The following is a 21,490-nucleotide window of genomic DNA, read 5'->3' as shown; positions in this document are numbered from 1 at the left end:
GAATAATTTGAAGGAATTTGTATCAATTTGCACTGATTTCAATGGGAACAGCCATTAAAAAAAAAATAAAAAATTCGCACAAAAAGTGAAATATTTTAAAAAGAATAAAAGTTAGCATAACCATGAGATATAGCAGTCATGCCGGGAACGAGCCGAACGTTTTGATACCAAAATTGTTGAAATCGGTTGAAATATGCGGGAGTAGTTAGACGCCGACGGAATAATAATAATAAAGAAAAACGGGAAAACAATAAGTGAGAATGCTGCATAGCATTCTCACTGATAAGTAAAATTCTCTTGAAATTACTCTACGTGTCCTTGATTTGAGCAGATAAATAAGACTATTTGCCAATGGAATAAGATTTTTCCACTTAAAATAGGAACAATTCATCTCCATCTTATTTCAAGTGCAGGGTGTCTAATTATCTTATTTTAGGGGTACAAATACTCATTCCATTGGCAAATAGTCTTATTTACTGGCTCAAATCAAGGACAAATAGATTAACTTTAAGAACATTTTACTTGTTTTTAGATCCCTTTTTGCAGTGTAATGAGCAGAAGGAAGAGCCACAGCCACAAGGTGCGCGTCTTCCTGGCAGCCAGACCACACAAGAACTGCTTTCCCTGTTGACCCAGCCAGCTGGTCTGCTAAAGTGTCCAGTTTAACCCTACTGACCTTACACCCTGCCTCAGTTAACCTTTGACCTCTCTCTCTCTTTCTGGCCCCGTGCTGTGGGTGGGATCTGTGTGAGGCATTTGGTCCCAGAGTTTCTCCTCTGGCTTGTGGCGCCTCGGAGGAACTCTGTCAGGATAAAGGAAGGAAGAAGTACAGGACTGTCCAAGAAAATTAGAAAGGATAAAGCTTTTATTTCGAATGCAATTAAAAAACATGAAATGTCATAATTATGGATTCTTACAAATTGATCGAAGCCTTTTATTTGTTTAATATCGCTGATTTGGGCGTACAGTGAAGAAAACTCAAAAATTATCTCAGAATATTATTTCCTCAGACCAAGTAAAAAAAATTTATACCGCAAACAAATAATTTGAAATGTCCATTGCACTCAGACTTGGTGGAATCCTTTGCACAGATTACTGCATCATGCGGCTGGCATGAGGCATCAGGTGGCATTGCTGGGTTTTATGGATGCAAAATGCTCATACGGCCTTTGCAGATCATTATGATATTCTAAATTTTGGTAGCATTTTGAGTTTTCTTCAGCGACGCCATAATCACGATATTAAAAAAAAAAAGTTTCGATTTCAGTTGTTTGTATAACCAGAATGTAGTGACAGTCATGTTTGTTTAATTGCAAACGAAAATAAGACTTTATCACTTCTAATTTTCTAAACATGTAGCTGTGAAAAAAAAAGAAAAGGTTTTTATCACTAAACACATTTTCATATCAGAGGAAAAACAACCAGGATTAAATCCTAAAAGCAGTTCATAAAAGAGGATTTCATTTATTGGTAGAAAAAACGTTCCAAATTAACCTTTTCTCTGTGTGAAAAAGTAACTGCCTTTAGTGTTAAATCATGAATAAATAGCGATTAATCAAATTTTTTTTGGTTCAGCTTCATAAGCCACACTGAGGCTAATGAAACCCAGAACAACACACTCCACAGTTATTGTTTTTGCTTGGTTTTTTTTCTACCGATTTGCGGTCTGTAAATTTACAGTAAACATTTAACATGGCCCAGACAGAAAATCCACATCTGGAAAATTCAGATTTTTCACATCTGGACACCGTAGACCTGTAGTTTCTAATAATAAACACAGAAGAACGCAGACACGGTACCTGATGGTGCAGAAATAAATAAAATAAAACTGATAATGATACAAAGAAGCTGCAACTTCTCTTCGGATTCAGTCGAGATTTGGGGTTAAGATGTCTTATTTTTTCCTCTTTCATCGTGCATATTCATGCTTGATTCAATGCATGTTGTTTTTGGAGTTCATGCCAAAAATTCCCACTGCCAGCAAAGTGGACATGTAGGTTCATTTTAAGAACCTCTCAATGTTACTAGCAGCAAAAATCACATCAGCAGCTACCAGCATTTAAAATCTCGTTAAAGGGGCGCTTCTTTAAAAATGGTCGCCGTCCGTATCAAAGAGTTGCACCCTGTCGAGTTTTATGGTCGCAGTGAAACATTTCCCCCCGAAAACACTCTGACCTAGTTTTGTGGCAGAAATGAAAACTATAAAATCCTGTTTAAACTCAGAAACTCCTCACATCCATCTTGTAGTTTAATCAATTAGTCTCTTTCTGTGCTCAAGATGTTTTTTTTTTTTGTTTTTTTTTACCTTTCATGCAAACTGCATGAGCAGAGCTTTGGAAAAATGACCATTCAGATCATCAGATAATATCATAAAGGTTATCAGAATTTAAAAAATGCTCTTTTGATTGAAAAACATGATTATCTGTCTTGTTAAATCATGAATTAATTGTGATTAAACCCAGTTTTGGTCCACTTTCCCTGGTCTGATACAGCCAGACCTGTGAATTTAAGAAATCCAATAAGTAGAACCTGTCTGGCAACATGAAGTAGGCTGAAAGAGCTCAAAAAGGAAAGAAAAGTACAATGATCTGTTCTGAATAAATTCAAGAACAGATAATCTGTCGGTGTGTAAAGGGTTAAAAAGCCATTCCTAGAGCTTCGGGACTCCATTGAACTGCAGCTAGAGCCATCGTCCACAAATGGAGAAATGGTGAGGATCTCTCCCAGGAGAGGCCGGTCGACCAAAATTACTCCAAAGGACGACCCAGAACAACAGCTAAAGCTCTGCAGGCCTGACCCGGCCTCAGTTAGGGCCAGAGCTCATGATTCAGCAACAAGAAGAAAGGGCCTCTGTGGAAGAGCTCTAAGGCCAAAACCACTGCTGACCCAAAAGAACAGGGGAGACAGGGTTATGCTTTGGGTCTGCTTTTCTGCTCGATGCCCTGGACAATGTGCCAAAAAACATTTTTTCAGCAACAGAGACCAGGATGAGCGGGACACTTAGGTTTGCCAAAGTCTGTTTTTGAGTAAAAGTGTTTACTCTTTACCTACTCACTAGGGCTGAACGATTTTGGAAAATAATCAAAGTGCGATTTTTTTTTTTTTTCTTAATATTTTTGATTTAATGCGATTTTTTTTTTTTCTTTTTTTTTTTTTTTTTTTTTCCCCAGTTTAATTTATCATGTCTTTTTAAACATATACAAACAACAAATCAATTTGTTTCCTCGCTGTGCAGATTAGTTGCTAAAAGACCCATAGCATCTAAATTCATGAAATGATTGCGTTCTGCCTACGATTAATTTCAACCAAAATTGCAATTTTGACTTTTCTCTGCGTTAACCACAAGCAACAAAAATGTCCTCCAAATAAAGATGTTTGTAAACAAGGACTTTTTAAAACCAGAACTTTTAATGTTTCTATTAATCAGAATATTGTTCAAGAGAACAGCTTTTAGATGATTTGGACATCGATCGTTGTTGAACATAAAGTGCAACCAACAAGCAATTCTATGTATTAAACTGTACTTAATGCTATGTATGATTATATAAACTCTAAAACAAGTAATACAAGTTAGATTATCTCACTACTGCAACTGTCTTCCCTTCCATGTGGAGGCAAACCCACTTTAAACATTTTACCAACACCTAATGGACGTGTCTAATTCCCTAATTGTTACATAGCCAAAAATCGTGATTATATTGAAAATGCAATTAATTGTTCAGCTCTACTACTCACTATCAAATTTAAATAACGTATTGTACATTTTACATTGTAGGAACATTTTAAATCTGTGTGCAACTTTGTGTCGGGTTAAAATCTGCTGAAAACCGTCTGTCTGCTTCCCCCCGTGCCGCACTTTGGACACCTCTGCTTTAAACTAACATCAAAGTCCATTGTGTTTTATCAGGATACGATGTGATAGGCTAACACAAAGTAGAATCTAAGAGCGAAGTGGGAGGAAAAGCATGGCATGCATCTGTATTCAGACCCTTTTAAATTAACTTCTAAAGACGTCCACTTAGACGACAGGGTGGAAGATTTGCAAGAAGAAAGCCTGTGGGGGGGGGGGAAGCATCAAGAAGTCATGTTTGCAGTCTGCCACAATCCGTGAAGAGGGCCTAGCAAATTCACTGTGGTGCCCAAAGTATTTGCTCACCTACCTTGACTCACATATGAACTTAATTGACTTCATATCCTTATTATAATGATGTTGGTCCAACCTCTGCAGCTATAACAACTTAAGCTCTTCTCGATTCTTCACAAGGGTCTCAGTTTCTGCTGTAATTCACCACAAAGGTGTTCTGTCTCATCAGATGTTTTTTTAACGGACCTTGCTTTGTGTTCTGGTGCTCAGCCACATTGGAAGAGGAAGCGTCCGTCTCTAAACTGCTCACAATTCATCTCCATCACCTTATTTCAAGTGTAGTATATCTAATTATCTTATTTTAGGGGTAAAAATACTAATTCTATTGGCAAATAATGTTATTTACCTGCTCAAATCAAGGGCAAATACATTAATTAAAATTTTTTTTTTACTTATTTTTAGTTCTCTTTTTGCAGTGTGAGCAGACCACGTCATCTCCTTACAGTCAGCTGACATTTCAGACATTCATAAAAATACCAGCTTCCCTACCGTGCCACACAGTTTCCAGTGATGATTCTTCTTAGCAGTGTGATGAACCTCAGCGTCTGTCGTTGTTCCCTGCGTCTGTAAATCCTTATTAGACGTTCGTTTGTCTTATCCACGTCCCAAAAGCCGACTCTGTCAAGTAAATTCACCAAAGGTTGCTTTCTTCGCCTGACTCTCCACAAACAACCAAGTATCACAATAATAATCAAGCATAACTTCCTGAATGTTATGGGCGGCGCCATTTTTATTTGCTTGATTCCCTCCTTCAACCTTAGAGAGCAGTAGTACCGCAGATCGTCACTAGGAGGCGAGGAACCGTGCTAGCGTGATGTGTAAACGGCCGTTAGAACCAAGCTCGGCACGGTTAACTGATCCAAGGTCAGTCCGAGATCGGCACGGATTGGTGGTCTGAAGACCACATGAAGTTTGGAGGTCTGTCATGACCGACTCTGCAGATCGTTGGTTACCTCGGACCACTGGCCTGAACACGACCAGGAACACACAGTGAAACATGGTGGTGGCAGCATCGTGCTGTGGGGGTGCTCTACTTTAGCAGAAACATAGAAGCTCGGATAGAGTTGCAGGGAAGGTAGACGACGCTAAATTCACGGCAGGAAATCCCGGCAGACCTGGATCCAAGTGAGAGATGCAGGCAAAACCAGCAAAAAACCCTCTTCAGTAAATCTCCATCAAATCTGACACTTACAAAAGAAGGTTGAGCAAGAATCTACGTGTCTAGATGTGAGGCTTGCTTAGAAACATCCCAAGAGGGTTAGAGTAGCAGAATCAGGCAGCTTTTATTATTTAAGTCTACAGAAGGCATTTAGCATTTTCCTTTTTTACTACACAATGATGCGCTGCTCCGTGTTGGTCCATCGTTTAAAACCCCAACAAAAACCAGCAACAAAATGTGGAAAAAGATCAAAGAATATTAATACCTTCTGGGAGGTGCTGTATTTAACCAAATCTCTTGCATTTCCTGGATAAAAGAGGAACTGCCACTGAAACCGGCAAAACTGAAAATGCATGATCTGCTACCTGTGCTGCCGGCGGTTCTAGATGCGTTTGTGTTTCTCCTTTCATGTCTCTTAAACTCCCGAGAAGACAACAGTTTGTCTGAGAGATTGACTCCTGTTTGGCCTCTTGGAGGAGATCAGTGCAGATCGATGCAGCGGAGTAAGCTTCCCCGTGACCCGGCTTATCTGATGATGCCGCTCTGACTCTGATCTCCTGCTTTTAGATTCAAACGGAGGTCTTTCTTTCTTCCCGGGGGTTCGAAAATTGCTGGTGCCTGTTTAAGTTTGCATTTTTCGTGTGTTTTCGACGTCTTTATATCTCCAGACGAGATGTAAATTGTGAAACCAGTAATCGAGCCCTTAGTTTGTGATATTTATTTGGTAAGTTTGTTAAAGTAGCAGGAAAATTAACTCCAGGCACATAGTTACACTCCAGGTGTTTGACATCTTAATCTTTTTTTTTTTCTTCTTCTTTTCTGCTTCTGATCTAAATATAAAATCCTTATTTGATTTGTTTTTGTCACATTTCCTCCAGGATTAATTTGGAGATGTGTGAGAAGGCATGACAGATTAATTTTCTTAGATTGTCACCTCTTTAACGTGCGTGATTTCATGTAGGATATGTCGGATCTTTTTTTAACCGGTTTGGAAAGGAGTTATTTTTAGCCTTGCACCGACAATAAAACTTTAATTGAAAATATATTTTTTAAACGTCTGTTTTGTTCCTGAGGTGTGACAAAAAACATTTCACAAGTTCACATTCTGCACAGTTTTTTTTGCTTTCTTTTTTCTTTTTTCTCTTTGCAAGAGGAAAAAGAAAATTGTAGACGGATCTCTCCATCTTAACGCAGAGACGTTTCTCTGAGGTGATAAAGATCCGTAGAGGTTCCCTGTGGGGGGGGATGGGGGTGGAGGGGGTGGCGGAGAGACTGATGTTGGCGTGGAAATGGACGCGTGATTCAGTTAGTGTGTTTTCATTTAACGTTTTGCTGGAATTTATGATCCTCAGATGCAACAAGAACTCATTTAGAGGAGCAGAAATGAAACCTGTAGACCAGGGAGCTTTTATTCTTTCATTTCCTGCGTTTCACACTGACTTTGGACGTGGTAGATGTTATATTTATTGACCCTGTGTGGGGGGTTTTTTTGTCGGATATTTTTTCTCTTTCTCACTTTCTATTAGTTTTTGTTCAATTTGACCACCTGCAGACCAAAAGCAGTGCACTCTCATCTCGTTTTGTTCTCTCGTCATTGTAAATCAAAACGGTTTGTGCTGAACACATCGGTCTTATTGGACTCTTTATTGAGCATTTTATTCAATTTGCCCTCTTGGCTTGTATTAAAAACTTATTTTTTTTTTTTTTGCTGACCATGGCCATATGGTGCAATATAGCAGCAAACATTGGTGAAAGAAATATCTTGCTGTCATTCAAGCTTTTTTCTTTAACAGTGAGTGCCGTTGTTGATTTTAAAATAGTTTTGCAATTAATTCACCTGCCTACACGCTAGACTATTTTTCATTGTATTATTATTTCTTTTGTCCAGAGGAGGAAGCAGATGCAATTTTCTAGACTCTAATATGCATCAGTTTTAATGCCTGGCTGTTGCAAATGTTAAGCGTTTAGCTTGTTAATTGCAAAACTACAAGTTAACGAAAATGAGCGCCACAGTCCATCACGTCAATTTGTCAGCAGTCCAGATGTTGATCTGCAATGCTTTAGTATGGTCATGGTATAGAAGTAAAAATAAATAAAGAAATATTTCTTTTTTATTGTGCAAAATGTGTAGTGGCCAACTAACAATGTAACATGCAGTTGTGTGTGTGTGTGTGTGCCAGGACAAAATTACACAGCCAGAAAAAACTATTTCTGAAAACAAAATTTCTCTAAGGTTATTATGGCAAATGTTCTGCTGCCAAAGTGCCTTTTATGTTTCCAGAAGGCATTAGCCAGTGTAAGATTAGATAGTCATTAGGAATGCTCCGATATGAAAATTTGGGCCGATATCGATATCCAATATTAATATTGCAGTTATGTCCGATAACCAATATTTACCTGTGCGTGTGTGCGTGCGCTGGCAGTCCACAGCAACATTTGGATGATAAGGCTGAGTTATAAAAATAATCTTATCATATCTTATTCTGTGCGGTAATGAGACGACGTCACAACGTCTGCCGTATCTATACTCTGTTCAACTTTTCCTCTGAAAAGAGCTACTGCACTATTCTCCTAGACTCTAGGGGGCAGTGTTGTGCTCCTACACCAAGCATACTACATTTCTAGAAGTAGAAAACACAGTTGTTTCCAACATTTAAACCACTTTCCTTCTCCCAAGAGTGACTTCAATTTCTGTTTGGGAATTGTTAACACTTTGTTGATCACAGTGATCTTTAGGGGCCAAATCATACAGATGTCTATATTTACGAACCTCCGCCAGAAGAAGCGCTTGCTCGTCCGCCATGTTTTTTCCTTGATGCGTGAGACTGTCAACATAGTTAGAAATCCTGCAGGTGCGGCGCGTAAACTTTTGGGCACGCGGAGGGGCGTGGAAGCCAAAATGACGTAATATGGCCGCTTCACTCTGTGGTCCATACAATCAGAGAAAACTGACAGCTTCAGTTTGTTCAAAAACCTGTGGGAACATTACATTTTAACAGGTTTGAAACTGTAATTTTTCTTTCTCTTTAGTTTATCTCGATACTGGAAATCTAATTAAATTCGGATTATTTATCTACCTCCAATTCACAACAGATGTAGTCTCAAGGCACTTTATAAAAAGTAAATTTAATTCAATCATACAGACAGATTCAAAGTAAATAACATTTGTTTTAAACAATGCAGTGAAGTTCTGTTAATTATTTCAAATAAAGGTACCAAATCTAGTATAATAATGTGTGGCAAATATTTTATTGCATGGGTTTTGGAAAGAAAAGGTGTAAAATGTAGTTTCTTTTCTTCTCACATGCCTCACCATCTTGGGCTTAGAATTGAATGCATGATCACCTTTATTACTGTAAATCCCGATGCTTAGCGTGAGTTAGGTATTATAACCTGGGAATATAACCTTTTGCACTTTAAAGACCATAACATTTTCCTAGCTGGGCATTAATTCGTTCTAAGATCGGGATGATGGCGCACTACCACACACAAGATTTTCAGTTGTCGCCTCTAATTTAAATTCCAAATTTATCTTGATTCCTAATCTTCTGGCAGCTGATGGGGAAAAAAATCTTCCACTGATGGCAGAATTGCAATGTGTTAATGTGATAAACTTTACAAGCAACAAGTTAAGTTTCATCTGATAATAGGTGCAACAGACAATAACACAACATATTGAATCTTTGCAGAAAAAGCCCCGAGGTTTTTGGTGATGGAAACAGAGATAATGCAGGTTTACTAAACTGCAAACTGGTTTCTTGTAAAATAAGGCTCACAACATAGTATAAGCTAACTTATTATAATGCGTAACTATAGCTATCTTTGCAAAACTTGTGCAAACAATCCCAAGAAGCCACGTTATTCAACCATAACTATTTGAATGAATCAAAAGACATGGCCGTCCCCTTGCTGTGTCCGTCTGTCTAAGCATTTGGCCTGCTGAGGTTGATGCATCTTCGTAAGTGCAGACAGAGCGTCTGTATAGTGTAGCAAGGGAACAAATACACATTTTAGTCATTTCTACATCTGTGTCGCACAGATGTAGAAAAGCTATAAGATTGAATTTTATTTAGTTCTGTTGGTTCTGTACGAAGTTACTCCAAAGAAGAAAGTTGACCACCTGAATACACTGTTTAGGGTTTTACAATCCTCTCTGCTTTTACTGGACAGGGCTTGAGTTTTTACACTCCAATAATTTATAAGAGAAAATGCCAAACCAATTCATTGCAACATGCGTTCAGACTTGGCAGAGTTTTTAATCCGGATCACCTTCCTGATGGGATTCAAATCCGAGTCCCCCGTATCATAGCTGCTTAGCCTGCTACACCGCGGAGGGACTTATCAATGTAAAACCTTCTTAAAAAAAGGAAAAAAAAGATGTTTGCACTTTTAATATACTTGCTTTGAACTCTAACGTTATATAAGTTAGATAGATAGATAGATAGTTTCCAATTTACTGTTTTAACCAATGCTCTGTGTGAGAATATTTTAGCGCTATGGGTTTAAAAAGTAGGACAAGGTGCATCAGGTATATACAGAAGTAGATAAGAAAATAAGAATAACAATACAAAATAGAAATAGAAATAAGACAGAGGACGTCTTATGTATATTCACGGTGACTTATATACATGTGTATTGACATATATATTCAGGTGTAATAGCAGCAGAAGTCACTTCTTTCAGGATTATAGCACAGTGTATTAAATATAATTGCACATTAGTTATTGCACGTTGGTTATTACAGTTACAGTTGTGGTTGCAGTTATAATTACAGTTATAGTGCAGCATTGTATAATGCTGGTTGATATCTTTGCTGTGGGCAAAATGTTTATTTATTAACCAAAAGGTTAATAAATGGCAATGATTTATAATGCACGCAGTCATAAATCATATCAGGCAGGCTTTGGTAAATACTATTTCTACGATTCCTGTCATTCTTTCAATGCTTGACATAAATTACCCCTGAAGTTCACCCATATACAGCCATTAAAAAAAAAAGAAGCTCTGAGAGGTAAAAGAGAAATACAGAGTGAGAGGAAGGTGATGAAGGTCCAGCCTTTGGTTGAGTGCTCAGTCGGCTGGAATAAAGCAGTAAGTCGGTTTCTTGATAGCGGAGGGGGAACCGGGACAAATCACCTTGACAGTGGTGCGAGAAAAGGGCAGAGCAGAAGTTGAAAGATGAGGGGATGAGAGTTGTAATAGATGTTCTTCTCTATTTAGTTCAGGTTCGGGTTCATGCTCTTTTTTTTTTTTTTGCTGTCGCCTGACAGCTACAGAGATAGACGGTGGCCTGTTGGGGTCAAGCTGAACCCTCAGCTGTGGTTGTAACCTCTATGACTGCCTGAATTGAAGGTATTTTTCTCTCCAATTATCTGACTTTCTTTTCAGTCGTGATCTGTGCTCAGGGTTAGGTATACAGGGAGCTGCAGGTGGACAATATTTGGAGAAGCTAAAAACGTACTCTTTAGGTGGAAAATACTCAGCTTTATTGCAGTTCTATAGATTTCAATTTTAATATTTAAATTAAATAGATAAAAGGATTCAGAGCATCATTGGTATGCCTTTCCAATTAGATTTTCTCTTCTTGAGTTTAAAATTTAGATTAATATCGCTAATAATTAACCACAAAGAGGAGCTTCGGTCACAATTTTGTGAAATTGTTAAATTAGTTATTTGTAGTTCAGAAATTTTCACAATTACCTTTTACGTTAAATTAGCTGTACAGTGGTTATCCAACATCTCTGACATAATAACTTAAATAACTATTAGGGTGTAACAATATATCAATCCATATCGATATATCGATTCAGCGATTGACGATTCAATTATTGATGCAAAATTAAAATATAGACCTATATCGCAATTTGTAAGATACACTTATTTTTAAATTCAGGCATGACACTATAGTAAACAGGTGATCTATTATTACTTTAAAATTAGAAGATTGCTTTTTTTATTACATGCCTGATACCTGTAATAGCTTAGAAATAAAATGGTCATATTTGTTTTTTTTGTGAACTCTTTTTGGTGTAAATAATAATTTTGGATGGGCAGATAATATCACATTGATCAGAAATCGTAAAAGATTTGGTTATATCGGCAAATATCGTATCGTCTTCCAAACAAATCGATATAACATCATATCACGACAAAGCTGGTGATTAAAACCCTTAATAATTACATAAACAACTTAGATTGAGCTGTTTAGTTGAGTGAATTTTAAATCACCTGCATCATTTAAGAATTGAGCTATAAATAATGTTCTACTAATTCTCTTTCCCAGAATCCTTTTGGTTTGATCAGGGGTCTTAATCTGCCATGTTTCAGTGTATTTATGATAGAAAGCAGCTTTTTAACCTTATCTGTCTCAATGATTCGATACAAAGGATTTCTTAAAGTGTCTTGAGATGACATGTTGTGAACTGGCACAATATAAATAAACCAAACTCAATTGAACTTAAGCGAGTTCTGTGCGTTTATAATTATTAATTCAGATGTTTCTACATCAAAAGAAATTTACTGGTGGCCGTCACATGTTCAAGTCGTGGTGCGTAGACTTTTGCCGCTTACTTTCATTCTCTAACCCCCGTGGGTGGAGGCAGATGAGCGTTCACACTGAGCCTGGTTCTGGTTCTGCTGGAGGTTCTCCTCCCTGTTAAAGGGGAGTTTTCCTCTCCACTGTCGCTTCATGCATGCTCAGTATGAGGGATTGCTGCAAAGCCATCAACAATGCAGACGACTGTCCACTGTGGCTCTACGCTCTTTCAGGAGGAGTGAATGCTGCTTGGAGAGACTTGATGCAGCCTGCTGGGTTTCCTTAGAGAGGAAACTTTCTGACCAACCTGAAGGATTTGATTGGATTTGACTTTGTAAAGAGCTTTGAGATGACGTGTATCGTGAATTGACGCTATATAAATAAAATTGAATTGAATTCTCTCTCTCTCTACCCCATTTCCCATTGTTTAACTGTCAAATTAAGGCCTTTAGTTCCAAAAAAAAGAACAAAAAGCTATAGTTTATGTAAAGACCTGACCACTTTACAGTCTCTTTTATCACAAACTTGTTCATACTGCATTTAACAACAAATGTCAGCAAAGTTCTTACAGGTGTAGAGCGCCTGGATGCATGGTACTTCAATAATTAGCCAAGATTTATTGCAGTTAAAGTAGTTTAACACTATATGCATATTATGTACTCATGTTATTGCGATGACAATAAATTTGTGATATATTGAAGAGGTCTAGTGTATAATGAGTATAATGATTTGTGCGCTCAAAGCTGTGATTTCAGAAACTGAACTGGTTTCAGATAACTTCACCTTTTTTTCTTACATAAAGGGAAGCCTTTAAGGTAATTTTCTTCCCTCAGTCATCGGACCGACAGTAAGCAGCAACAGATGGGGAAGGGAAACACTATGCTGCGTACAACTGGATAAAATCTGTCTTTAGAAACTTCTTTTAAGGAAATTAAACTGGAACATCATGGTGGAAAACTTCGGTGACTCTAAATCTTTTATATTTAAGTTAAACCTTCACATGAATCCATGCTTCACTCTGTGTACATAGAAATGTTCAGCTTGTTAAAACAATCTTGTTTCATCAAGTCTGTAGACGTTCAGTGATTAAAAACCAAGTTTCTGTGTGATGATGATAATAATAATAATAATAATAATAATAATAATATTGTCTTCTGTAACCCCCAGTCGGTTGAGGCAGATGACCGTTCATACTGAGCCCGGTTCTGCCGGAGGTTTTCCTTCCCGTTAATGGGGAGTTTTTCCTTCCCACTGTCGCTTCATGCTTGCTCAGTATGAGGGATTGCTGCAAAGCCATCAACAATGCAGACGACTCTTTTTGACCAATCTGTATAATATGATTGAACTTGACTTTGTAAAGTGCCTTGAGATGACATGTTTCATGAATCGGCGCTATATAAATAAATTGAATTATTATTATTAATAATAATAATAATAATAATAATAATAATAGATAATTGGTTTCAGTCTGTGAATTCTAATGAAAAAATATCCCCAGTTTTTGACCAAATTTCTTAAAATGATCTAGACTGCAACAAAGATGTGAAATAGAAATATCGTGTTTTGAGGAAGATGTTGCAGAGGCGACAGAGTCCAACACGAGGAAACGAATTTGTCCGCTGTCGTCTCTTCCAGGTGGCCTTCCGTACGAGTTCAAGGTGGTGATCGCCGGGAACCACGAGCTGACCTTCGATAAGGACTTTATGGCCGAGCTGGTCAAGCAGGATTACTACAGATTCCCTTCGGTCTCCAAACTCAAACCGGAGGACTTTGACAATGTCCAGTCGCTCCTCACAAACTGTGTGTACCTGCAGGACTCGGACGTCACCATAAAGGGCTTCCGGATATACGGCACGCCATGGTAAGAGAGAACCACGCCGTCGTTTACCGCTTCATGCAGACCGCTGTTGTTTCTGTTGTGCTGTTGTGTTGCTCCCTGAGGAGAAGGCGCGTCCTCTCCACTCTCTCCACTCGCTGGTTTTCCAGCTGCTGTACGGTAACCGCTGCTCCCCCCCCCCCCGTCAGCGAGGGGCCTCTCCTGTGCTCAGGGTGTTATTCCCAGCTTGCACATTCCTTTATGAGCTCAGGACCTTCACCTGCTCCCTGCGCTTGTGTTACTCCTGTGTTTTGACACGGGGTTAAGTGATACGGGCGGTACGGAGGACTCTTTGTCAATGGCCTCTGCGCCGTAGCGGGAAGGAGCGGGTTGGCCGACGGACGGCGGAAGCGTCGCTCCTTCAACAAACACAGGCAGATGGGATGAAAGACGACACTCCTGGGAGGTGTTGCTTGTTTTTCAGGATAAATAAGGCTTTTGCTTTTGGTTTTGTGGCCCAAAAAAAACGCCTGTTTCATGAAATAAGGCTTGGTTACTAGGGCTGAACAATTAATCGCATTTTCAATATAATCGCGATTTAAAAAAAAACACAATTTCTGCAATTTTTGGCTATGTAACAATTAGGGAATTAGACGCGTCCATTAGGTGTCAGTAAAATGTTTAAAGTGGGTTTGCCTCCACATGGAAGGGAAGACAGTTGCAGCAGTGAGATAATCTAATTTTATTACTTGTTTTAGAGTTTATATAATCATACATAGCATTAAGTACAGGTCAATCAGTTTAATACGTAGACTTGCTTGTTGGTTGCACTTTATGTTCAACAAGGATTGATGTCCCAATCAACTAAAAGCTGTTCTCTTGAACAATATTCTGATTAATAGAAACATTAAAAATTCTTGTTTAAAATAGTCCTTGTTTACAAACATCTTTATTTAGACGCCATTTTTGTTGCTTGTGGTTAACGCAGAGAAAAGTCAAAATTGCAATTTTGGCTGAAATATATTGTAGGCAGAACGCAATCATTTATGCTCTGAGTTTAGATGTTGTGGGTCTTTTAGCAACTAATCCGCACAGCGAGGAAACAAAATGATTTGTTGTTTGTATATGTTTGAAAAGACGTGATATATTAAACTGGAAAAAAAATCGCATTAAATTGCGATATTAAGAAAAAAAATCGCAATTAGATTATTTTCCAAAATCGTTCAGCCCTATTGGTTACTATAAGGAATGTTAAAAATGTATCCATTTTAGGGTAATTCTTTGGTCATTCTGTGCCACAGAATGCGTCTTATTGGAGAAATTATCCAGATGTAAAGATTGAAACATCTGACAGTATTTACTGAATTTCTTTGAAAGAGAAAATGAGGAATTTTAGGACAAGTAATTAAAAAAAGGGACGCCGTGAAAACATTAAAGTTGAGGGGGAAAAAATCGTCCTATATAAAGAAAGGCAGAACTGGAAGCCTTCAATTTTAAATCTAGGTGATTAATGTCTGCAGCACAATCATATCTGTCCTTCACAACTCTGATCTTTCAGGTTTTTGCATATTGATATTTTAATAATCAAAACTGTCACAACATGCCTGTGCAAATCCTCAGTTATCCGGGTCACTTTGCTCAGGTGCGGATTGATGTTTAAACATTTTCAGAAAAATACTGAGCAAAAGTCCAATTTAAACACACAGTTCAAACTCAACTGTCTGAGTTTAACTCATATTGTTTCCTTGTATAAATAGTTTTCTTTCAAGGTTTTAAATAATGTTGCAGAACAAAACTCCACACCAACAAAAATTAAATAAAAGGATGTTTATAAAAAACAAACATCTACATATATTAGCAGCTACCGTTCACCAATATTTAAGAAATTAAATTTTTTTTCCTGCTGGTACCAACTGTTCTTCAGACTCGTTAGGATCCCGAGCTGCTGGGTTGCAGATAAACATGATTTTAATGCGGAAACAATTTGGAAATAAGAATAGAAAGAAAAGAATCACTTTCTAGTGAGGGGGAATGGCGACGGTTCAAATCCCAAACTTCAGACCCCTTTTCTCCATTCCTTCAACCCCAATTTCCTGTCTAATTATAGTCAATAAAAGTCTCTAATGCCATAATAAATAAATAAAAAAATACAAATCAACCACATTAGCCCTGATCTTATTAAATTAGCCACTTTGTTTGAGTAAAATAATCACTTTCACTGCTGAATCAAAATCAGCGAATAACCGATTATAAGATTATAAGAATGAAGAAATGGTTGCACTACAATTTTTCCCAAATTCAAAGTTTTATCCATCCTAGCCACCTACCCTTTTTATCCATCCATCCATCCTGCTTTTGTTCCCTTCACCTTCAGGCTTGCAGGATCCACATTTAGGTCCTGAACCTCCTAAAAAATGTGGGAAATTCAAGCTAGGAAGGTCCGAGAACACTGAAAGTTTTACTTATGGCACGAAAACGCACGATGGAGCCCTGCAGCTTGGATTTGGACAAGTGGGCTCAGTGAACTTCATTAAGTTAAATAAATATGTTTGGAAATAATTTGTGAGGTATTTTTTTGCATGCATGTTTATTCCCCCTGAGATGGTTTGGTGGCCTGGATGTCTGGGGGAGCTGGAGGGACGGGACTGGACAGCATGTTGCAGCGATCTAAGTAGGGCTGAACAATTAATCGCATTTTCAATATAATTTAAATAAAATAATTTAAAAAAACGCAATTTCCAAATCGCAGAGTCTGCAATTTTTGGCTATGTAACAATTAGGGAATTAGACACGTCCATTAGGTGTTGGTAAAACGTTTAAAGTGGGTTTGCCTCCACATGGAAGGGAAGACGGTTGCAGCAGTGAGATAATCTAATTGTATTACTTGTTTTAGAGTTTATATAATCATACATAGCATTAAGTTCAGGTCAATCAGTTTAATACATAGACTTGCTTGTTGGTTGGACTTTATGTTCAACGAGGATTGATGTCCAAATCAACTAAAGGCTGTTCTCTTGAATAATATTCTGATTAATAGAAACATTAAAAGTTCTTGTTTTGAATAGTCCTTGTTTACAAATGTCTTTATTTAGAGGCCATTTTTGTTGCTTGTGGTTAACGCAGAGAAAAGTCAAAATTGCAATTTTGGTTGAAATATATTGTAGGCAGAACGCAATCATTTCTGCTCTGAGTTTAGATGCTGTGGGTGTTTTAGCACCTGATCTGCACAGCGAGGAAACAAAATGATTTGTTGTTTGTATATGTTTAAAAAGACATGATAAATTAAACTGGAAAAGAAATCGCATTAAATCGCAATATTAAGAAAAAAAATCGCAATTAGATTATTTTCCAAAATCGTTCAGCCCTAGATCTAAGTGAGGCTGGGAGGCTTTGATAGTAGCTGCTTAAATGATGTCAGCTCAACCTAAAAATATCTTTAACTTGCCTGAACAATGCTGTCTGAGGTGGGAATGGGTTGAGAGTAAAGTGTCGGTAAAGTATTTTTTTTAAATCATCATAATAAACTTGGATTGGCCATGATTAGATGGGTCTCTGCAGGGACGTCGGCGCTCTCGTGCCTCGCCGAGGGTATCGGAGCGTTCTCGGCTGCGTTTCGCCCGTTTTTGACGGGCCGAGGCTCTCCTCCTACTGTCCTGCTGTGACTCCTCTCTGCTCTCCCTGCGCACGGCGCCTGAAATAGCTATCTGGGTCAGACCTTCGTCCTTTTGGCGGCTATAATTAGCAGGTTTGCACCCTGGCCTCGGCGGTGGCGGAGGGAGGAGGCCGGAGCGGATCCTCAGACGTCACAGCAGCAGGAAGCGGAGCTTACGGTTGCTTTCCTTCTCCTTCGGTTTGAAGGAGGAAGGATGCTACCTCCCCCCCCCCCATGTCTCCCTTGTGGGTGTTTAGTGTGAGGCCTGGTAAGTGTCTGTTGTGACAGCTGGGGGTCTCATGAGAAGCAGAGTGGACAGCTTGGCCGCTCACCCACCCTCCTCGGCTTCCTCACCTCCTTCACACCCATATGCCATCGTGGCCTGAGCTCTGGCCCGCCTGTCCAGTGTGAGGTCTCACTTAGCCCCTCCATGACCCCTCGCTTCATCAGCAGCCTGCTGCCTGTGTGGCTGAGCTGCTCCGAACCCCCCCCCCCCACCGGTGTGCTGCTGCAGACCGGGACACATGGCATCTGAAACCTACTGGAAAAACGCCGCCGTCGTTAGCTCTGCTGCTGCGTTTTAGGCTCACAGGCCCTCTCCTCTAATCACAGATCCACTCTCGGTCACGAAGAACTCGGTGGCATTTAGTCCCCCGACCATCGTGATAGATGGCATTAGGTGTGTGTAGGAAATCTGGCCTTTTGGTTGCAACTGTGCAATTTGCTTTTAACTCCCAAATGAGCACGTTTCATGACAACTTGTGTCGCAGTCCTGCCTTAATAAATCAGGATAGAGTCAGTTATGGTGTAATAATGCCGCGCTTTTTGGTTTTATTTGGCTGTAACAAGGTAAAAACATGGCCTGGTCTGGCTCTAAATGATTTTATGGCAACAAAAAAAAAAGTTTCTATTGGTATTTGTTACAGCTATGTGTGTGCGATTAAAAAGTTAGTCGTTAACAACTTAAAGGAAAAACCATGCAGCATAATAATAAGTGTCACAGTTGTGCCGGTCATTAGGATTGTTGGGTTTGGCACATAACTACTGAATTTTTCAGACTATAAAGTGCACTTAAAATCCTTAAATTTTCTCAAAGATTGACGGTGCACCTAATATATAATTAAAGTTGTGCTTACTGACTGATTTTATGTGGTACAATGCGCTCATAAATCTGTTAAAATGTGCAAGTATGACTTTGGTTAGCAACAAAGCCGCTCTGCTCAATGGATATTAGGAGCATTACGGTACACTGTCTGATAGGACCCCTGAGCTGTCTACCAGACTGCCTGAGTGTAATGTCTAAACTAGAAGAGCATTTATGTAAGGCAGCCTGGAGTATGCGCTAGCAACAATAAACCTAGTAAGTTAATTAAATATAAAAATTAACTTTATTTTGGCCTTATGTTAGAAACAGGTCAGTGTAGTCCAGCTACTCTGTCCTCCTGATAGAGACGGATAGAGAGCTGTGGACGTGGAGGAGTGCGCCTTATGGTGTGAAAAATAGGGTACATACATGGTTTAAGACTGAATAATATTGCTTTAAATTGTAATGTAAATTCTAAATAATCCTAATTTTCCAAACCCCTTTTCTTTACCGTTATGTCACCTTCCCTCCTCCCTTCATGAGCTTCTCAGCCGGTAAGGAAATACCTCGGGTGGAGTAAGGAACGTTGGAGTCTGTCCAGCTGGCCAAATATGGTATAGATATGCAGAACAGGAATGCGTGACACTTAAAATACTATATCCTCTTGAATATTGCATTGCATTCCTTTGCTGATATTGCAGTTCGATATATTGTGCAGCTGCAGCAACAACACTCACTCGTCACTCGTCAGTCAACAATCCAGTATGACCACAGGAACGGAAAGCAGTAGCCTCCATCTTTATTCACTCCACAAGGGACGGGCGATGGCGACTTAAAGATTTTATTGATGTTTGTATTTAGCGATATTTAGGCTGTCGTAACACTTTGACCTAATTTCTCTGCAGTCAAAGCCTCATAAAATAGCATCACCAATTATGAGTGATGAAATAAATTAGTAGGCTTCTTCAAGCCACCAGTTACAGGCAGAAGTTTGATTCTTCTCACTACCCTAAGAAATTTTGTTTTGCCTCAATGGGGAAATACAGGTGTGTCAACTGCAAAAACACAGACAATTACACACTAAATCAGTAATGACAAAACAAGCTAATCTAATCTAAATTTGGTCCTAAAGCAACAGAGGATGAACTTGACAGAAAGGTGAAAAGTGTTGCACCGTTATTGATAGTGTGACGTATTCAGGTGAAAGTGAAATGTTCAGAGGAAATTCTGCTGCTGATTTACGCAACAATGTGAGAAAAATGTGCAATACGCATGATTTTACTGCAGCATTTCTGCAAAGAGACATCAGCATCTGAGAGACGGTGTAAACAATTCATGCTCGGATCAGAACCCGTTTGCATGTTGTAAACACCTAATGAGTTTGTTGTGAGCAGCAGATTATAAAGTAAAAACAGCAGCTGGTAGGAAGGACCTGCAGAAGCACCTCTTTGAGCATCTAGGGTGCAGCAATCTGTCACTAAATAAGCTCTGCAACAGCTACATGCATGGGGTGGGAGGCATTCATCCATCAGTTACGTTGTTTTTCTTACAGTCTTTCTGTCTCCCACCACCTGCACCGGGTCCAGGGGGAATTCCAGGACAGAGCTGGTCCTCCTAATCAGCTTATCCAGCCATAGAAGATGGTTTTTAAAAATAAAATTGGAAAGTTTTTTCCACATTGTCAACGTTTTCTGCCTCCGCGTCGCCCATTTTATGCAAAACCTCCTTGTGCTGCTGCCTATGCGGTTCCTTTGTCACAGCGTTCACTGTGGCGCCCACTAGTGGTGGGATGTCTGAAGTTGGCCCATTAAGACGTCAAAGCAAAAAAAATCGTCTGAGAAGCGGCTAGTTCGTTGAAAAACTCGTTAGGACACTCCTAAGTCAAGGTTTGACCTTCATTCCAAAAAAAGTAAAAAACAAAGCAACTGGACTTGTTTTCCGTAGTTGAAGACGTTTCGCTTCCTCTCCAGGAAGCTTTCTCAATTCAAAAAGTCTGGAGTAATGTGGAGTAACAAGCTTTATACTACTGCCAAACAAAGGCCTTGTAGTGACTTAGATAACATGCAAATACAACAGCAGATTATAAAGTAAAAGGTTTGACCTTGTGTTTTATTTCCCTTGAAGTCAATTTAAAGGAAATCTTGTGTTGCAGAAAAAGACAATTTACGAATGCTTTTCATACATTTTTAAGATCTTTTTTGGGAAACCACAAAGCGAGGCATCAAATCCCTGCATTTTCAAGGAAAAACTAAACAAAACCCACAAGTCCTTTTGTCTCAGCTTGACAGCCTTGTTTCCATGTGGTGAAATGTAATTAAATAAATTGATATTTCTGGATTGAAATCCTCCAGATTTTGTGGATAAGTGGACTTTTCTTGATTGAGTTTGAACCTTTTTGTCTAAACTGCCGCACTGACCTGCCTGGGGGAAAAGACGGATGGAGTGAACGCAGTGTACCATGAAAGACACACAACTTACACTGTTTAATGACAGATGCTTAACAGGCCGAATGCCTGACCCTCCTCCCCTCCTGCTCACACACTCCTACACGCCGGCGCCGTGGAAGGATGAACGGGCTCCTGCACCTTGTCTGTCAAATCTCGTTAAGAGGAACTGAAGGTCTTTTGGTACGAAGCAGTTTGGGATTTATTAGAGGCTCTTTTGTTTCTCTCAGGCTCTGGAAAGAGAAAAAGATCCTCAAATCTAAAATGTTGGATCCATATACAAAAATGACCAGCTGTTTAATTTAGCCTCATTACATATTATTTTGGGCTTTTCACCCTGGATGAATAACAATGTACCTAGATGAACCCACTGCTCTATTTTTTTTAGATTTCACTCAAAATAATTGCAGTTTTGAACTTTAACTTATACTACTGGTTTAAGTACATCATGAACAAATTGAGGGTCATGCAAATTAATCTGAAAGTCACATTGACTCACTGTATACTTTGTGCTTCACCTCGTCCCCTCATTGAAAGGCCAGAGATCCACAGCAGGGCAACTATTAACCATGCATGCTATGAATCTAAATCTGGGTTTTATGAAAGGGTTGAGAGATGAAGTCCCTTTTTAGAAAGAAAGCTACAAGAAGACCTGT

General features: G+C 39.0%; 1 protein-coding gene across 2 annotated transcripts in view; it reads left to right on the top strand.

The window, feature by feature from the left end:
* mpped2a (metallophosphoesterase domain containing 2a) overlaps positions 1 to 21,490 on the top strand; it is a 92,395-nt gene that overhangs the window by 28,181 nt on the left and 42,724 nt on the right. For both annotated transcript variants that reach the window (XM_012870784.3, XM_036129843.1), the window contains exon 4: positions 13,474 to 13,699. In XM_012870784.3, the coding sequence (XP_012726238.1) occupies positions 13,474 to 13,699 (226 nt within the window). The remainder of the gene's footprint in view (positions 1 to 13,473; positions 13,700 to 21,490) is intronic.

Source organism: Fundulus heteroclitus, unplaced genomic scaffold (genome assembly GCF_011125445.2).
Source record: "Fundulus heteroclitus isolate FHET01 unplaced genomic scaffold, MU-UCD_Fhet_4.1 scaffold_232, whole genome shotgun sequence".
Lineage (NCBI taxonomy): Eukaryota > Metazoa > Chordata > Actinopteri > Cyprinodontiformes > Fundulidae > Fundulus > Fundulus heteroclitus.
Note: the sequence above shows the minus strand (reverse complement) of the source record. Positions and strands in the feature narration are given on the sequence as shown.